The sequence below is a fragment of the Bufo bufo genome, chromosome 5, assembly GCF_905171765.1.
Source record: "Bufo bufo chromosome 5, aBufBuf1.1, whole genome shotgun sequence".
Taxonomy (NCBI): Eukaryota; Metazoa; Chordata; class Amphibia; order Anura; family Bufonidae; genus Bufo; species Bufo bufo.
The window spans coordinates 375147303-375164268 of NC_053393.1; the positions used below are offsets into that span (position 1 = coordinate 375147303).

The 16966-nt window shown below is 41.6% G+C and overlaps 1 protein-coding gene across 1 annotated transcript in view; it reads left to right on the plus strand.

Moving 5' to 3' along the window:
* The window catches only part of LOC121002530 (collagen alpha-1(IX) chain-like), a 107357-nt gene that overhangs the window by 15759 nt on the left and 74632 nt on the right, over positions 1-16966 (plus strand). The window contains exons 2-10 of the mRNA XM_040433975.1: positions 2104-2393; positions 2794-2800; positions 4372-4719; positions 5754-5877; positions 7291-7684; positions 8391-8480; positions 9457-9543; positions 10696-10749; positions 14582-14635. Of these exons, the coding sequence (XP_040289909.1) occupies positions 2104-2393; positions 2794-2800; positions 4372-4719; positions 5754-5877; positions 7291-7684; positions 8391-8480; positions 9457-9543; positions 10696-10749; positions 14582-14635 (1448 nt within the window). The remainder of the gene's footprint in view (positions 1-2103; positions 2394-2793; positions 2801-4371; positions 4720-5753; positions 5878-7290; positions 7685-8390; positions 8481-9456; positions 9544-10695; positions 10750-14581; positions 14636-16966) is intronic.

Here is a 16966-nt window from a genome sequence, read left to right on the forward strand (position 1 = left end):
TTGAGTTTACAGCTATGTAAATTTCACAACTCCTTTATGACGTGAGTAACCTCCTGATCTCCTGAATGAAGATTGCCTGGCTTAAATTATGACTCATAATTCTACATATGACATGGAATCTGCCATTTGACATACTGGAAATTAACCAAAGTTGAAAGCCATTTACTCTAATTATAGCAATCACAGTTTGTTGAAAGTGAAAACAACGATGCATGGATCATTCCAATGCTAGTGCAGCGGGCGCCTCCCCCCAGGGCCCTTTAAGAGAAAAAATAAAGTACTTGTTTTCGTGACGCCAGTTGCAGTGAAGCAACAAGGGCACAGGGCCCCTTTTAGTGATATTGTGGATGGTATCCAGGTGTAGGAATGCCAGAGTAGTGTAGTGTAACCTATAATGACCCTAAATGTTGGTGCACGTGTCACGGTGCTCCTACCTGGATACGCTGGACCCTAGGCTTTGGCTACGCAGCATTGGAAAGGGGGTTATTGATGAAAGGGATGGAGAAATAAATTGAGTCCAGACCTTGCAATGAAGTTGATAACAGCTTTACTTTGCATATACATTTCTCCAAACAGTTTCAGGCTTTATCTTGGTTCCAGCAGGCTTTGGCAGGCAAACTCTTCTCTGCTACATCTGTTGCTCTCTGGCTCTGCTGTACTGACAAGATAGCTGTATAACTTGGCTTTCTCTGGGGGCCCCAACTTCTCTCTGTAGTCTGACTCTAAACTGTCCAGGGAACTTCACTCCTGGCTTCAGAGGCTACCAGCTGTGAACTCCACATCCAGCAGAGCTATAGGTGCTGTTGCTGGCCTGGACAAGGTAGGTCCAGCAGGGACGTGCATCTGCTGCACCCCTCCCTTAGCAGGGGGTAAACTCGAACCTTCCCCTAGCATGGGTTAAGCTCGACTAAGTCTAAACTGAACTCCTCCATCCCTGCAGCAAGTGGGACACGCCCACCACACCACAGAGGGGGGTGTTAGAATGGAAGGAAAAGCTCCATTCTATGTGAGATAGCTCTGCCGTGTTTGCTTCCACCTGCTGGTGAACCAGGCATATTAGACTTAAACATAACGGTTACATAGAAAAATATATGCACATTATACAAGACCTGGAAATAAATACATAGAATGACATTAGGTTAACCACAGGAGATAGTAGCGGGGTGCAAAGGTGGTAATGCACCTCTGGGGCGTTACACTAGCTGGCAACAAGCAAGGATGAATAAAAGCTATTTAGCATGTAAAATATTGATCATGTACAGTCATGCAAAAAAGAAGCATGCCTTGGAAAAAAATTTTTATCATACATTGACATAGCAATATTTCCTCTACCTTTAAACAACATATAAAAATAAAGTAGTTGAAAAAAAAATGGTGCAATACTTTTACACAAAATATCCCTATATATGCCAGTTGCTCTTTTTGAAAAAACAGGTATAACTTTAGTTCTAATCCCCTGTAATTTGGCAAGAACCACTTTTCACTTTTTGCAGGCGTTTCTTATAATTACTCTCTACTACTCTCTAAGATTGCCTTGGAGAACTTTTTTTTATTTTTTTACTTTTAGATGTGAGCAGTTTAAGGGGATTCTTGCATGCTTTCTCTAGTTAGACCTGGACTGTGACCTGGCCACTCAAGAAACCTCATTCCTTTTTTTAGCGATTAGTGCCTCTATTGGTATAGTTAGCTTCATTGTCATGATGCAAAGTCCAAAGACCTACTTGCAGATCCTGTGATAAAATTCAGGAGTTCATAAAGAACATATAACTATGCTATAACATGCAGCGATCTCCTCCACAACATGAGGAGGATCGTTATGCCTTTGCTCATCCCCATGCTGTTTAGTGTTTTGCCGGTAGCAGATCATGATTAGACATTACAATCTGCTGCCGGCAAATCATGATCTTTCAGCATGCTGAAAGATCACGATTTCCAGATGAACAAGCCTTTGCTCATTCATTGGGTAATCTGTGGCAGTATTAGGCTGCCAGATGATCGCTAACGAGCCTGCTACGAATGCTTGTTAGCGATCATCTGGCAGAAAATCTGCCAGTGTAATACAGGCTTAAGTTAGAAATTGTTTGAAACCTTTTCCTCTTTTAGATAATCTTCTGGACAGTGGGGTGATTAATGTCCAATTGTTTGGCAATAATGTCCAATTGTTTGGCAATCTTGTCCAGGTGATCTTTATCAAACTGCAGACAGGGAGCAATGTTCTTACTGGAGAGCAGCAACTTTCTTCTTGCAATCCTGCCATGCACACCATTGTTGTTCAGTGTCCTCCTGATGATGGACTCATAAACATTAGCCAGTCTATGATAAATCCCCCCCCACAATTTGGAATAGCCAAGTCAAAGCCCAGAACTTATTCCAACAGGAATGTTGTAGAACAGGCATGCTCAACCTGCGGCCCTCCAGCTGTTGCAAAACTACAACTCCCATCATTCCCGGACAGCCTACAGCTATCAGCCTACAGAAGGGCATGGTGGGAGTTGTAGTTTTACAACAACTGGAGGGCCGAAGGTTAAGCATCCCTGTTGTAGAAGGACCTGATCGAGCAGTTCATAGGAGAAAACCTACCAACATAACAGAGTTGAAGCTGTTTTGTGCAGAGGAATGGGCTATAATTCCTCCAAGCCGATGAGCAGGACTAATCAACATTTACTAGAAATGTTTAATTACAGTTATTACTACACGACAGGTGATATTGGATTACTTCCCTCAATAACTAAATTACAATGTCTAATATTTTTAACTCATTTGTTTGACTTGGTTATCTTTATCTACTTTTAGGACCTGTGTAAATATGTGATGTAGTTTTAGGTCAAAATTATGCAGAAATAAAAAAAATTCTGAAGAGTTCCCAAACTTTCACGCACCACTGTACTCTGCTGCTTCACCTTTTTTATACTGTATTCGTGAAGATCAAATATTGATATTTTCCATAAATGTTAACAGAAAGCTTTATATGGGATGACCTTCATATTTTACATAATTGAACATTGAAAATTAATTGTATGTAAGATTAAAAGAAATCTTGCAGGATAAAAAAAAAGGCCCCTGTCAAGTGGGGTAGGGGAAATTGCAGCCCTGTAGTCCACTGCACCACTGTTCATACCTACTTGGACAATCCTCCCTAATTGGTGGCTCCCAACTTGGCGACAGCCCCTAACTTGACTAAGTGCAGGGGCCCAAACCTGGTGGGGTAAAAGAGTAGTCAGAAAAAAACAGGTCAGAACCAGACAGGCAAGACCAGGACCAGATCAGAATCAAAATCAGGCCAGAGTCCAAACCTGAGTGATACGTCAGAACTAAGATACAAATTGAGTCAATTACCAGATGGGGTTAGTGCCAGGAAATAATGTCGGAGGAATACTCGGCAGTCAGAAGCAAGATCAGGGACAATCCAAAAGTCAGAATACCAGGGTTCTAAACAATAGTACAATACATGCTAGTGAGGCATAAAGACCGATCAAAGGCAACTGCCAGCATTTGGCGGTTTAAAAAGGACTTTTCACCTCTCCTGACATGCCTGTGTTATTAGCTTCATGCATCCCCCTGTGATAACAATTCTGGAGCATCTATTCTTATGGCTCTATGTAGTGCCATTCCTTTGTTATTTCTACTAGAAGTTATGAATGAATTGCTAGCAATCTGCACTAAGGGTACAGAGGGGTGGTTATTTCTAGTAGAAATAACACAGAAATGGCACAGCATAGAGCCATAAGATGTTCCAGAATGGTTATTACCTGGGGAATACATATAGCCATTAAAACAGGCATGTCAGGAGCGGTGACAGGTCCTCTTTAAAAAACACTTTCACAGTAAGCACATGAAGCCGGTACCAAGCCTGATTGGCTCGGCGTCCTGCTACCTGATAGGCTGATCAGTCGCATTGTCAGCGGGGCTGATTACTGTGGTAACTGAGTGATGCCGGTGCCACCGCTGCTGCAGAAAGGCAAATACGTACATGACATCCCCTTTCAGTTTTTCTTTAGGCTCTCTACAAAGTCTCACATTAGAACACAAAAACAGAATAACTTTCATAGTAATCCTTGCCTGCGGGCGACTGTAGGCTGATTTACCCTGTGGGTATAATAGCGCTGGGGCTGAATCTGCAATAGATTCCACTTTGTCTGCTACTAAGCAATGAACCAAACACATTTAGATTGTGCCCCCCTTTATGTTACAACCACCAGCACTTAGAAAATTTTCAGCACACATCTAACATATTATAGATTTAATTTTGCATTAGAGGTTATTTTGTAGCCTAGATCATACTTGGTTCGTAATTATTTTCTCCTCTCTAATCGCTCAACTGTCAAAATCATATCCTTTCACTTACCGTATGTGTTTGTGTTTTCAAATTAGGTGATAATGAATTTCAGGGAAAAATCTATTCCGAAGAGAATGAAAATGGGAGAGATCCATATGATAACTACTCATCAGGAGATAATTTTTTGATAACTGCATCAGAGATTCCCTCTAGAACAAATGTCCCAGAAGGACATTATACAGATGAAGTTACATTCTCTGGCTACTATCCGGACACACAGCTTGTACCAGAACAATCAGGTCCTTACCCATATCCCACAGAATCATTTTTTGCAGCAAGAGATGTGACTACAATTACAACAATATTTCCATATCATGGCCGCACCACCCCAAGTGAGAATGAGAATAGTTTACCAGCACCAGAGCTTTCCTACCAGGATGAAGGTATTCATTACATTTTCCACCATGTTTATGTTGTCACTTGATTGTCTCTGTGCTAGCCCGTCAGTAGAGCATAATACTTCTATAAAAGTCTGTACGCCCATTTCAGGTGCTACAATGCACATGCATATTGAGGTGCATATTATGGGTGCAACATTTGGACCCTGCGTAGTTCTACTGGGAGACACTGAAAGCACCATAAGACCAAATGATGGACTAAGTTGACTCAGTAGAACCACACAGGGTCGAGGTGCAGTCTCTTGGAATTGTATGTTCCATTAAGGGTGCCTTAATGTCCATAGCATAATATTATATTACAGAAGCCATTCTCCATTGTGTCCCTCACATTTTGGTAATCTGACAGATGTACAGATGTAGCAGGGTTAGCACTCTACAACAATAGATTTCAGGGTCAACAGGCACCTAATAAGTAAGTTTGGGATGAGCTGGGGGTAGAGGTGAACCTAAAGCTTCTGAGCCCCAAAGCAAAATCTGTGACATGGTCCCCACCTAACATATGCCGTATGTATAGTTTACTGATGTCTTATGTGTCAGGACACCTTTTGGGCCCCCTCAGACACCAGGGTCTGAGTGTGAGAGCACCTCTTACAGCTATGCCCCTAGTATGAAGGGGATAGCTGCCTCTGCTTATGACAAAAGCTAGATTCTAAATTAAGTTAGATGAAGCAAATTGCACAGTATGGAAACTTTGTGAAGAAAATATGTTTTGAATTAATGTATTTTTCAGACAGTTTATACCAGGAATGCTCAACCTGTGGCCCTCCAGCTGTTGCAAAACTACAACTCCCAACATGCCCTAAGAGCTGTAGGCTGTGCAGGAAATTGTAGTTTTGCAACAGCTGGAGGGCCGCAGGTTGGGTGTCCCTGGTTTATACAATGCAGGAAAATAATTTTTTTGTATGATTTCTTTATTATCTACTATACTTTAATTCCTATTTGTAGACATGGGAGTGGTGGTATTAGTGCATACAAATTGTTCCATTGTATTTTCTTTTTGTTCTAACTTTTTTTTTTAGCAACAAACTTAATTGAAGAATTACGGGTATCAAGTATTTCTGGAGTGAGAATCGTTACTGGATCACAAAATAATATGAAAGCATATCAACTTGGCTCAAGAGCCCATGTTACAAGACAATCACGGTATTGTATTCTTTACCTGGAAATCTGGCATAGCTTACTAATATTTTAACCAAATTAAGAGTGTTCATAGATTAAATGTTAGAAAACTAAATATCTATGTATCTTTTATACACTCACACATTTTCTCTAACACACACACTTTTTTCTGAGACTCTCTAAGTGGTTTCTACTCTTTCCAAACAAAACTTTGCCCACAAAGTCTTAATCATACATCCTTTCTAAACATGAGTTAGTCATCACTTTTTCTGGCTCAACTAGTAAGTCAGTTTCTAAAGTACCGTAAAGTAAAGTTTTGGCTCAGTAGAATATTGCTTTTAATTGTGGTTTAAATAAATCAATCAATACATCCATGGTGTTAGACAGATGAGTGTTCAGTCAGGGTCACCACAATTCCTTCTTAAAAGGTCTGCCACAGTGCCACATGAAGACAAAAACAATACAAGAGACTCCCATTCTAGCATTGAGTTGTCCTTCTATTACATGGACAGTAGAGAAGAATGAATTCCTTGAAGGTCATTTTGGTTCCTAGTCTAATGAATCGGTTGGCAGATTCAATGCAAGTACGAATAAATCTGAAACAAAGCTTGATTAGAAAGTGCCTGAAAAGTTGTGTATGACATTCTGAGATCTCCTAGGACTGTGTCCAACCCCTGTCAAGTCCTTTAATGTCAAGACAGCATTGGTAATGTGAAAGTGACAGTGACATATATGGTTATGGGTAAACGGATGGTAGCCGGTGGTAGCATGTTTAATAACACACTGTACTGTAGGATTTTAAATTAAAACATGGTCCACAAATTATCACCTTGTGGTGGCAAATGCTTTCTTCTGCATCTTCTGTCCTGTAAAATGGTGGCTGCCATTTTGAGAGATTCCTCCCAATCGAATAGCAAAGGATTTCGTTTTGGGCTGGAATCTGAATCTGAAAAAATTAAATTTGTTTAAAATGAATTTGCTGATCTCTAATGGACAGTCATTTGTGTAAATTCCCACCATGCAATGTTAGGTTTCGAATGCTACAGCTGTGGAAATACCTGGCTGGATATGGCTTCCCCTTGGGAAAATCAGCTGTTTGCTAGGGATGTCAAGTTGGACCCTATTGTGAAAGGGGTTGCCTGTGATGAGACACCTTTAACTGTTCTTCTGCAAGCAATTCCATCATCTGTTTGGATTTTTGTTTCTAAAAGTGTCTACAGACATTTGTGTGATGAACAATTATCACAAAAGATGCTTATATTATAGTCAATAATGACTATAGCCTGGTGTAATAAATATCTAGCACTTCTGGTATCTGTTTGCATTAGGATATCTCTTGCAATTTCATTTATATCCAGATCAGTAGTTCTCGCTATTTCTCACATATCGCAGTGATGATACAATATCAAATTTCTTCTTTTTCCGTTCCTCTTTTAGGCTTATTTTCCCATATGGAGTACCACAGGAATTTTCCTTGATCTCCACTTTTAGAATAAAAGAAAAGACACCGGGAGAGGTTTGGAATCTATTGCAGATTGAGTCAAGAACTGGGATTGAACAATTCAGGCTGCGACTTTATGGGGAAATGAATGCTGTAGATGTTTACAGTGTAGCTGCGTCAGGGCGAGATAAAGTAATAACATTCGAGAATGTGGACAAACTCTTCGATGGAAAATGGCACAAGCTGTCCTTGAGTGTTCGGAGAAATCAGTTTACTCTCTATGTGGATTGCCAACAAGTTGGATCTTCGCCTGTCAGTCTGTATGGCACAATCAAGACAGATGGAATCAGCACTATGGCTCGTAAATTGAAAGATGATGCTACAGCTAATGTGAGTAAGGTGTATTTGTAGAAGGTCCATCTAACAGGATGTTTTTGGTAAGTGTGGAGGGCAAGTCACAAATGGTTGACTGGTCTGTAGCTCTCTCTGCTTCTCCATCTCTTGATTGTCACTGCTGGTATATTGTCATTTATATTGCAAAAAGGACATTTATGGCATATCCAATGGATATGCCATAAATTTGACTGACAATGTTGTCTACGCTTCTTGTGTGGCCAATCAGTAAATTATTTTAGGTTTTACTCATATCCACATCTAGGTTCCTGTTACTGGGTAACAGATTCTGCCATTCTGCCAACCAAAAACAACGTATGCCTGACGTAATAAAGGATTACATTTTCAACAATCAAATCCCCATGGGTGTTAATAAAAATGTTTCTCTACAAAAATTTAGCAAAAACAGAATACCATAGAATGCCTTTCTGTAGCTGATTATCACAAATTAGAAAAACAGAATATACAGTATGTATATGTTTAAAAATATTACAAAGAAAAAAATTGTTTCCCAATTATTAAGATATTAATAACATATATATTTTTGTGATGCAGTTTTAAATGTTATTGATTTATGCTTACTAATTAGTTTCTGAATCTTTCTAGTAACAACTTTTCAAAATGGTATAAAAGGTTTACAATGTACTGCACTCTGTCAAGAGCCAAAAGAATCAATTCAATTATTTGTTTTTTTTTTACTTAGATTGACATACAACAATTGGATATTTTAGCTGACGCAGCAAGAGCAGAGGAAGCTACATGTTGTGAATTAACCGGACTAGTAAGTTTATTGGTTAACTTATGGTAATATTTAGTGTTGAGCGAGCATGCTCGGCCGAACACCAGTTCAGCTTGTGCATCACGGTGTTCGGCCAAATACCGCGTGTGCTCGAGTCTCCTCCCCGCACGTTTGTTAGCTGCTACGCAGCCAATAAACGTGCAGGTAAGTACTGCCATTCACTGTAATGCCGTAGCCATGTTGGTTACTGGCATTACAGTGATTGGCTGTCCGGAACGCGTCATGACACGTGGTTCGGTTTAGTCTTAGTCAGAGAGAGCTGTGCTGTAGAAGGGACAGATAGTGTAGGGAATTGAATTTTATTTTTTTGTTAGGCAGGGTTGGTGTTAGAGACCCAAAAGTCTTTTTAAGGACTATTGTTGTGTCTGGCAGCAATATATATTTTTAGCGCAACCTGCGCTAAATTGCGTGCAATTGTTAGAGATCCAAAAGTCCTTTTAAGGACTATTGTATCTGGCAGCAATATATATTTTTAGCGCAACTTGCGATAAATAGTTTGCAATTGTTTGGCTGCTGCAGACAGCGACATTATCTGCGCTACATCTCCTGTGTAACGTGTGCGCATACTAAAAATATCTGTGACATCCAGTGTACAGTATCATCTTTCCCCTGGAACCACCTTTTGAAGTTGTTGCAGAGATCCCCATAATCAATCATCGTGTAGCATCTTGCAGCATCTTACTGTTGTGCAGGGAGGTAATATTTGCCTTTTCAGTGGGCCCTTAGAATTAATTTTACTGGTGAGCCCTAGGCACTCCAGTCCGACACAGGCCAATGTGCATGGGATATAATGATTTTGAAAATAGATCACAGGGAATCTGGCGTAGACAAAGGATTAGTCCTCTCAAAAGGGTGGTCTTTTGGAGAGATTTCATCTCTTGGAAAAGTTACAAACTCTGTGCTATGTGTTAGGGTTTTTTATGAATATGTTTTAATGGATATTGTTTCTTTATTTTTCTTTTGTATGAAGTGTTCAAATTTAGGTCAAAATGAAGCACCAACCGGTTGCAACTGCCTCCCTGGGGAACCAGGCTTTTCTGGATTTCCTGGATCAAAAGTAAGGAAAATTCATATTAGATGCATGTATATAAAGAGACAGTTTAAACGGACACTCCATAAAAAAATTTTTTTATCAGATATTAACAATCTATTTGTGAATATTATTTTTTGATTACTCCATGTATTCTGCTTCCTGTCCTGGCTCTTTAAAGGATAACTGTCATATTTTCTTTATTTGCTAGTTTATTAGAGCTAGGCATGTATATCTGAGTTAGTCTGTCAATGATTGTAAAAGGATCTGTAATTACCTTATAATAACAGCTTTCATTAATGTCCTCTGTCCCTTTCCACTGCTCCCTTAAAAGACCGTTGCTAGGGCTCATCTGTCTCCGGCTAGGAAGACAGAGGGGCGGTCCTTCACACTGCATGCCTGCATTAGGCTTCAGAGTGAGGAGGCGTGTCTCTCAGTAATCCAATCTGATTGGCTGGCAGAAAGCTGCTGGCTACAGCCGATTTGTATGTGACCTGAGGGAATGCAGTTTTTGCCTCAGAGAACTGGCAGAGGAGCCATCTTGAGAAGATCCTCATAATGTAGGATTCAAAAGAGCCATAACTAAGGGGAAAACTCAAGGAAAACAGCGGTAAGTGAAGAAACTAAAGATTGCTTTATGCATAATGCTGCTGCAGCAGTAACATATGCTAAAAAAAATTGTTTTTAGGAAAATATGATAGTTATCCTTTAAGTTCCTCTTTGGTTGGACCTTTAGCACAGCAAATAGTCTTGTTTATCCTCGTCAGTGTGACCAGAGAAAGTTCCCCTGCATAACTCAATCAGAGCACCCCACACAACACTAAGCAATGCAATGCTGTGGGCATCTAGGCCTATTAAGAGATAAATAAAGCTGTGATACTGTTATCCCAGTTCTAGGTCTACTATTATTATGTGGATCACCATTCACTTAACACCTTCTCACAGCAGTAAACTGACATTGGTTTACCTATCTATATAGGAGGTCTTATTTGTGTTGACTACTATAGAAGGACAATATTTAGCATTTAATGTTCAATTACATAGTAATGCAGAAATGAAAAAGAAAAAAATGCCAAAAATTCTAAAAATAATTGTTTTCTATGAATATTGAGTAAAAAAAAGCATCCTTTTCTTATGGTGGTGCCCCTAAGAGCTAAAATTGTGCCTTTTATTTTCTAGGGTGAAAAAGGCAAACAAGGATCAGTAGGTTATGGAGGAGTTTACGGAAGACAAGTAAGTTAATGTACCTGGGATATTTGGCGTATAGTTAAAGTCAAATGCAAAGGAAAACTTGGGGTGTTTAATAAAATGAGCAAGCCATGTCTTCAGACAGTAGGGACAGTTGGTAGACTTCTAGAGTGTGTCACTACAGGAACTTAGTAACTAGTACTTACCAGTAGAAGGAGGAAGGTCTTAAAGGGGTTCTCTGGTACTTTAACATTAATAGCTTAATTGGTGGGGGTCTGAACCCTGCACACCTGCCGATCAACTGTTTAACAGTAGATGAAGTAGCTCAGGCACCAGAAGTCAACTACACAGCTCAGTTTCTGTAGTGAACAGAGATGGTTACTAAAACAGTGCTTCCATTCACTTCAATAGGAGCAGCGCTGCAATATCCAGCTCCATCCACTACACAGATGTATGGAGCTGTGTAGTTTTGGTGTAACTTCCAGTGCTGGAGCTGCAAAACATCTGATCGGCAGGGGTGCAGGATCCTGAGAATAGGCCAAAAACATTAAATCTCCATAAAAACCCTTTAATTCAGTTGTATGAAGCTATAGATGTATCACATTCTGGGGCTAACAAATAAAAAAGAGAACTTTAATATGAAACTGTGCTGTGTCTACGTAAACTATGATACTGCTATGCGGCATGTAGTGCGGGGGGTTCATCACTATTTTCTAGAAAGGTATAGATATATACCTGTACTTAAAAGTAGAGATGAGCAAAGTTCTCTAAAATTAGATTTTACAAAAAATTGGCTTTGTGACAAAGTCTTAGTGCATTTCTTAGTAAATAGCGGGTTCAATGACAGTCATTAAACCACTCAGATGCCGCGTTCATCGCTGATCGCGGCTTCTGAGAGCCATATTAAAGTATTGCAGTGGTTTCGTTAAAATCGATTCGTTACTATGAATCATGAGGAAATTCGGCTTCACGGCTAATCGAATTTTCCCTGAAAATCAGATCGAAGTCGACTTCGTGAACTTCGATTTGCTTAACACTACTTAAAAGTGTTGCCCACTTTCTGGTTATTGTTGATCAATATGTTTGTCAGATGATTATATGGCACTTACTAATATAGCCTTTGTTGGAATTCCGCACCAAAGTCTTTTGTGCTATCTAGACAGAGGTCCTGCCAATAAAATGGCTGCTGATGGAGGGTAATGTGACCAGGCAGATCACCTCCATGAGATGTCTCCTCCATTCAAACACACTGCCCCTGCACTAAACTTCCAGCAAAACAAGTGCAGACGGCAGGTCCAGTGTATCTGAAAGAAAGAGACATCACATGGGGGTGATTTGCCAGGTTACATGACCTTCCATTAGCAGCCATTTTATGGACAGGATCTCTGTGTGGGCAGCACAAAATTCTTTGTAAACAAGGGGGATATGAAATATAGAAAATGGTGTAGAATATCAATAAAGGCGGTGTTAGTAAATGTAATGTAATTATCTTACAAACAGATACCAAGAAGGTAGCCAAATCCTATAAGTAAATGTGTCTATATACAGTACAGACCAAAAGTTTGGACACACCTTCTCATTCAAAGAGTTTTTTTTATTTTCATGACTATGAAAATTGTAGATTCACACTGAAGGCATCAAAACTATGAATTAACACATGTGGAATTATATACATAACAAACAAGTGTGAAACAACTGAAAATATGTCATATTCTAGGTTCTTCAAAGTAGCCACCTTTTGCTTTGATTACTGCTTTGCACACTCTTGGCATTCTCTTGATGAGCTTCAAGAGGTAGTCCCCTGAAATGGTTCTCACTTCACAGGTGTGCCCTGTCAGGTTTAATAAGTGGGATTTCTTGCCTTATGAATGGGGTTGGGACCATCAGTTGCGTTGAGGAGAAGTCAGGTGGATACACAGCTGATAGTCCTACTGAATAGACTGTTAGAATTTGTATCATGGCAAGTAAAAAGCAGCTAAGTAAAGAAAAACGAGTGGCCATCATTACTTTAAGAAATGAAGGTCAGTCAGTCAGTCAGCCGAAAAATTGGGAAAATTTTGAAAGTAAGGGCTATTTGACCATGAAGGAGAGTGATGGGGTGCTGCGCCAGATGACCTGGCCTCCACAGTCACCGGACCTGAACCCAATCGAGATGGTTTGGGGTGAGCTGGACCACAGAGAGAAGGCAAAAGGGCCAACAAGTGCTAAGCATCTCTAGGAACTCCTTCAAGACTGTTGGAATACCATTTCAGGGGACTACCTCTTGAAGCTCATCAAGAGAATGCCAAGAGTGTGCAAAGCAGTAATCAAAGCAAAAGGTGGCTACTTTGAAGAACCTAGAATATGACATATTTTCAGTTGTTTCACACTTGTTTGTTATGTATATAATTCCACATGTGTTAATTCATAGTTTTGATGCCTTCATAGTCATGAAAATAAAGAAAACTCTTTGAATGAGAAGGTGTGTCCAAACATTTGGTCTGTACTGTGTATATATATATATATATATATATATATATATATATAAAATGTATTTGCCTCTGATGGTGAAGGTCAAAGTTGTCAACAGTGAAGTGTAAAATTAAGTAATATTTCAAATAAGGTAAGTAATATTTAAAATAAGGTATGCAAGTGCTAGACGGACACATCTGTGCAGCCGTGACCCATGCCAATGTCAGGTTTGGGCCCCATTCACACGACTGTAAGGGCTCTGTTCACACTCCGTGTGGACTCTGTGATGTGGATGCGGACCTATTGACTTGAGTCCGTGATCCGCAAGATACAACAAAAGATAGGACATGTCCTATCTTTTGCGGAATAGAGGCAGGGATTGGAAGCGCTTACATGGGCCTTCTGTTCCTTGCCTCTGCACTTCAACAGATAAAACATATCCTATCTTTTGCCCTATCTTGCGGATCGTGGACCCATTCAAGTCAACGTGTCCGCATCCGCACAACGGAGTGCATAAGCCTGGTGCCCATGCATTGCAGACTGCTATTTGCGGTCCGCAGCACGGGTATGGAGCCCTTAAGTTCGTCTCAATGAGCCCTTAGTGTGTGAGTGTATTTTAGCAAAACTTTTGATATTTCATAGTTACATAACAAAGGTTTTGATCAGTGGGGTCGGAGTGCTGAGATCCCTGCCAATCAGTAAAACAAGAAGAGGCGCTCACACTGAGCTCAGACTCGCCTCACTGCAGGAGACTCGAAATGTGCCCCGTAGACTTTCTATTGAGCAGGGAGGAGAGACAGAGCTGTTGGCATTTCTTTCTACTTGTTTTAGCGATCAGTGGAGGTCGAAGCACTTGAACCCCCACAGATCGAAACCTTTAATATGTCACTATGACATATCAATTTTTTTTATAAAAAACAGTGACATTATAACCGATAGCACAAGCAGTACAATAAAGCCATACACAAGGCATCTTGGATTTCATACTGCCCAATCCTTTGGAATTTTGTTCCATTTTTGCAGTGCCAATTGTACAATATGAAACCATCTAAACTCTGTTGGGATACATCATATGAATACTTAACATTTGTGACACATCCTAAAAGGCTCATAGTTGACTTCATCACACCTGCTACACTAAACCTACAGATCCCATGCATATCCTATTTAGTTTCAGTAAATATCTTGCTATGCAAGAACGTTATTATTGCTCTTCTCAGATTTGGTTTAGTTGCACCACGATGTGTTCTGGCACTTATCAGAAAATGTGATCTGCAATGACAAATGGGGTGTTTAGTAAAAAGGTACCTAGACATATGGGCACCCGTGGCTCAGATAGTTAGTATGAAAGGGATATGTAATACCTTTTATACTGTATGTGTAGACATACAAGATATTTTATCACATATTTGCATGTTGTTTACAGGGATATAAAGGATCTAGGGGAGCACAAGGAAGAAGAGGTGATACAGGGCCCAGGGTATGTAATCCAAGTCCAGTATGTAAACTTTGTGCAAATTTCTGGCTGAACTCGGTAAAATTCATGATATTCAGGTTTTGGGAATTCTATAAAAAATTCAGTCTATGTGTAAACATTTTTTTGTAATCTCGAACTGCAGACGAATGTCCAGTACACAATGTAAAATTATGCAAGAAAAGAATTATCTCTGGTCATGTATCATTCCTCAACTCCCTACTTCCCTTAAAGGGTTTTCCAGTAAGATAACTGCTGCCCTCCTGCCCTCATACAGCTGGCCGTAGCCAGCACTGCCGCACCACTGATCATCACCTCACCTCAGATCCCACCCCCACCCCCAGATAAAGCAGGATTAGTGTGCCAGGGCAGTACCATACATTATTTAAAAAAATACTACTACCTACCGTATTTTTCGCCCCATAAGACGCACTTTTTCTCCCTCCAAAATGGGGGAAAAATGCCCCTGCTTCTTATGGGGTGAATGCTGACAGTTTTACATCGCAGGCTGCGATGTACGAGCGAGCGGGGAGGGACTGGGAAGAGGAGCTGAGGGGTGGCAATAGCGGCGGGGCAGTGCAGTCACTGTACTATAGCCCCGCCGCTCCAGTGCTGCAATATTCAAATATAAAATGTCTCATTCAATTAAAAGTGATTACACATGCCCCCCCACTCCTAATATTACCGTACATCCTAACAGCTTCAGTAGAATGCAGGCAGGCCGGGCGGGCGGCAGCGTAACTCCCTGATGTCACGTGCCTGCGCCGCTACTTTATGAATGAAGCAGGCGGTGCAGGCAAGTGACGTCAGTGAGTGACGCGCCGGCCGTCCGGCCTTCCTGCCTGCGTTGTACTGAAGCTGTTAGGATCTACGGTAATATTAGGAGTGAGGGGGCATGTTTAATCACTTTTAATTGAATAAGACATTTTATATTTGTATACTAGAGCGGCGGGGGGGGGGGGGGGGGGATCTGAGGATGACAGTTTTATGGGGAATATCCGTGGGTGGCACAGTTAAGGGGTGGGGGGTCTGTGGATGGCACTGTTATGGGCTGGGGGGGTCTGTGGATGGCACTGTTATGGGGTGGGGGGGTCTGTGGATGGCACTGTTATGGGCTGGGGGGGTCTGTGGATGGCACTGTTATGGGGTGGGGGGTCTGTGGATGGCACTGTTATGGGCTGGGGGGGTCTGTGGATGGCACTGTTATGGGGTGGGGGGTCTGTGGATGGCACATATATAACAGTGCCACCGACAGATTCCCCATAACAGTGCCATCCACAGATCCCCCCTGTAACCGTGCAAGCTACAGATCCCCCCATAACAATGTCCGTCACAGATCCCCCCATAACAGTGTCCGTCATCTACAGATCCCCCCATAACAGTGTCCGTCATCCACAGATCCCCCCATAACAGTGTCCGTCATCCACAGATCCCTCCATAACAGTGTCCGTCATCCACAGATCCCCCCATAACAGTGTCCGTCATCCACAGATCCCCCATAACAGTGTCCGTCATCCACAGATCCCCCATAACAGTGTCCGTCATCCACAGATCCCCCCATAACAGTGTCCGTCATCCACAGATCCCCCCATAACAGTGTCCGTCATCCACAGACCACCATTAGTTCCAAACCACACCAAAAGCACACCTTTTTGGTTAAAACATTTTTTTTTCTTATTTTCCTCCCCAAAATCCTAGGTGCGTCTTATGGGCTGGTGTGTCTTATAGGGCGAAAAATACGGTACTTGTTACGCTCTGTACTAAGTTGCGGGCTGCGGCAGGCTTCAGTTAGGTGGCGTGCAAATCGCAATCCCGATACCCTCCCAGTCCCAGCTGTGGAATAGAATTCAGTGCAGCGCAGCCGCACTTCAAATACAGAGAGGGCCTGGCTGCCGTACTTAAAAAAAAAAAAAAAAGCACTTGCGGGGCTGTGGGACTGTGGCCCCCCTCCCACCTGTCCCGGTCACGGTCACACCCTCTGCGACCGCGATCGATATGCCACTGGAGTGGCCAGCGGGGCTCAAGAAGCAGCTGCCTTGGTGTCACGGCTGAGAGTGGGGGAACCCTCAACCGTGCGATGTTATAAGAATGGGGAAGCTGCTAGGCCAGGACAACAGATTCAGGGAGCAGGTCACCTCCTAAAGCGTCCCTAACTCTGACCCTGACTCCTAACTGTATGAGCCAACCCAGATGGTAGGAGGGCTCATACTCCGGAACCTCGGGTTCCTACTAGCCCTCAGGATATCCCTGAATTAGGAGCAGGGTAAGAAAACCTGTTCCTCCTAGACACGGACGAACAGGAGTCTAAACTGACCAAGCTGCAAGGAAAGGGAAACA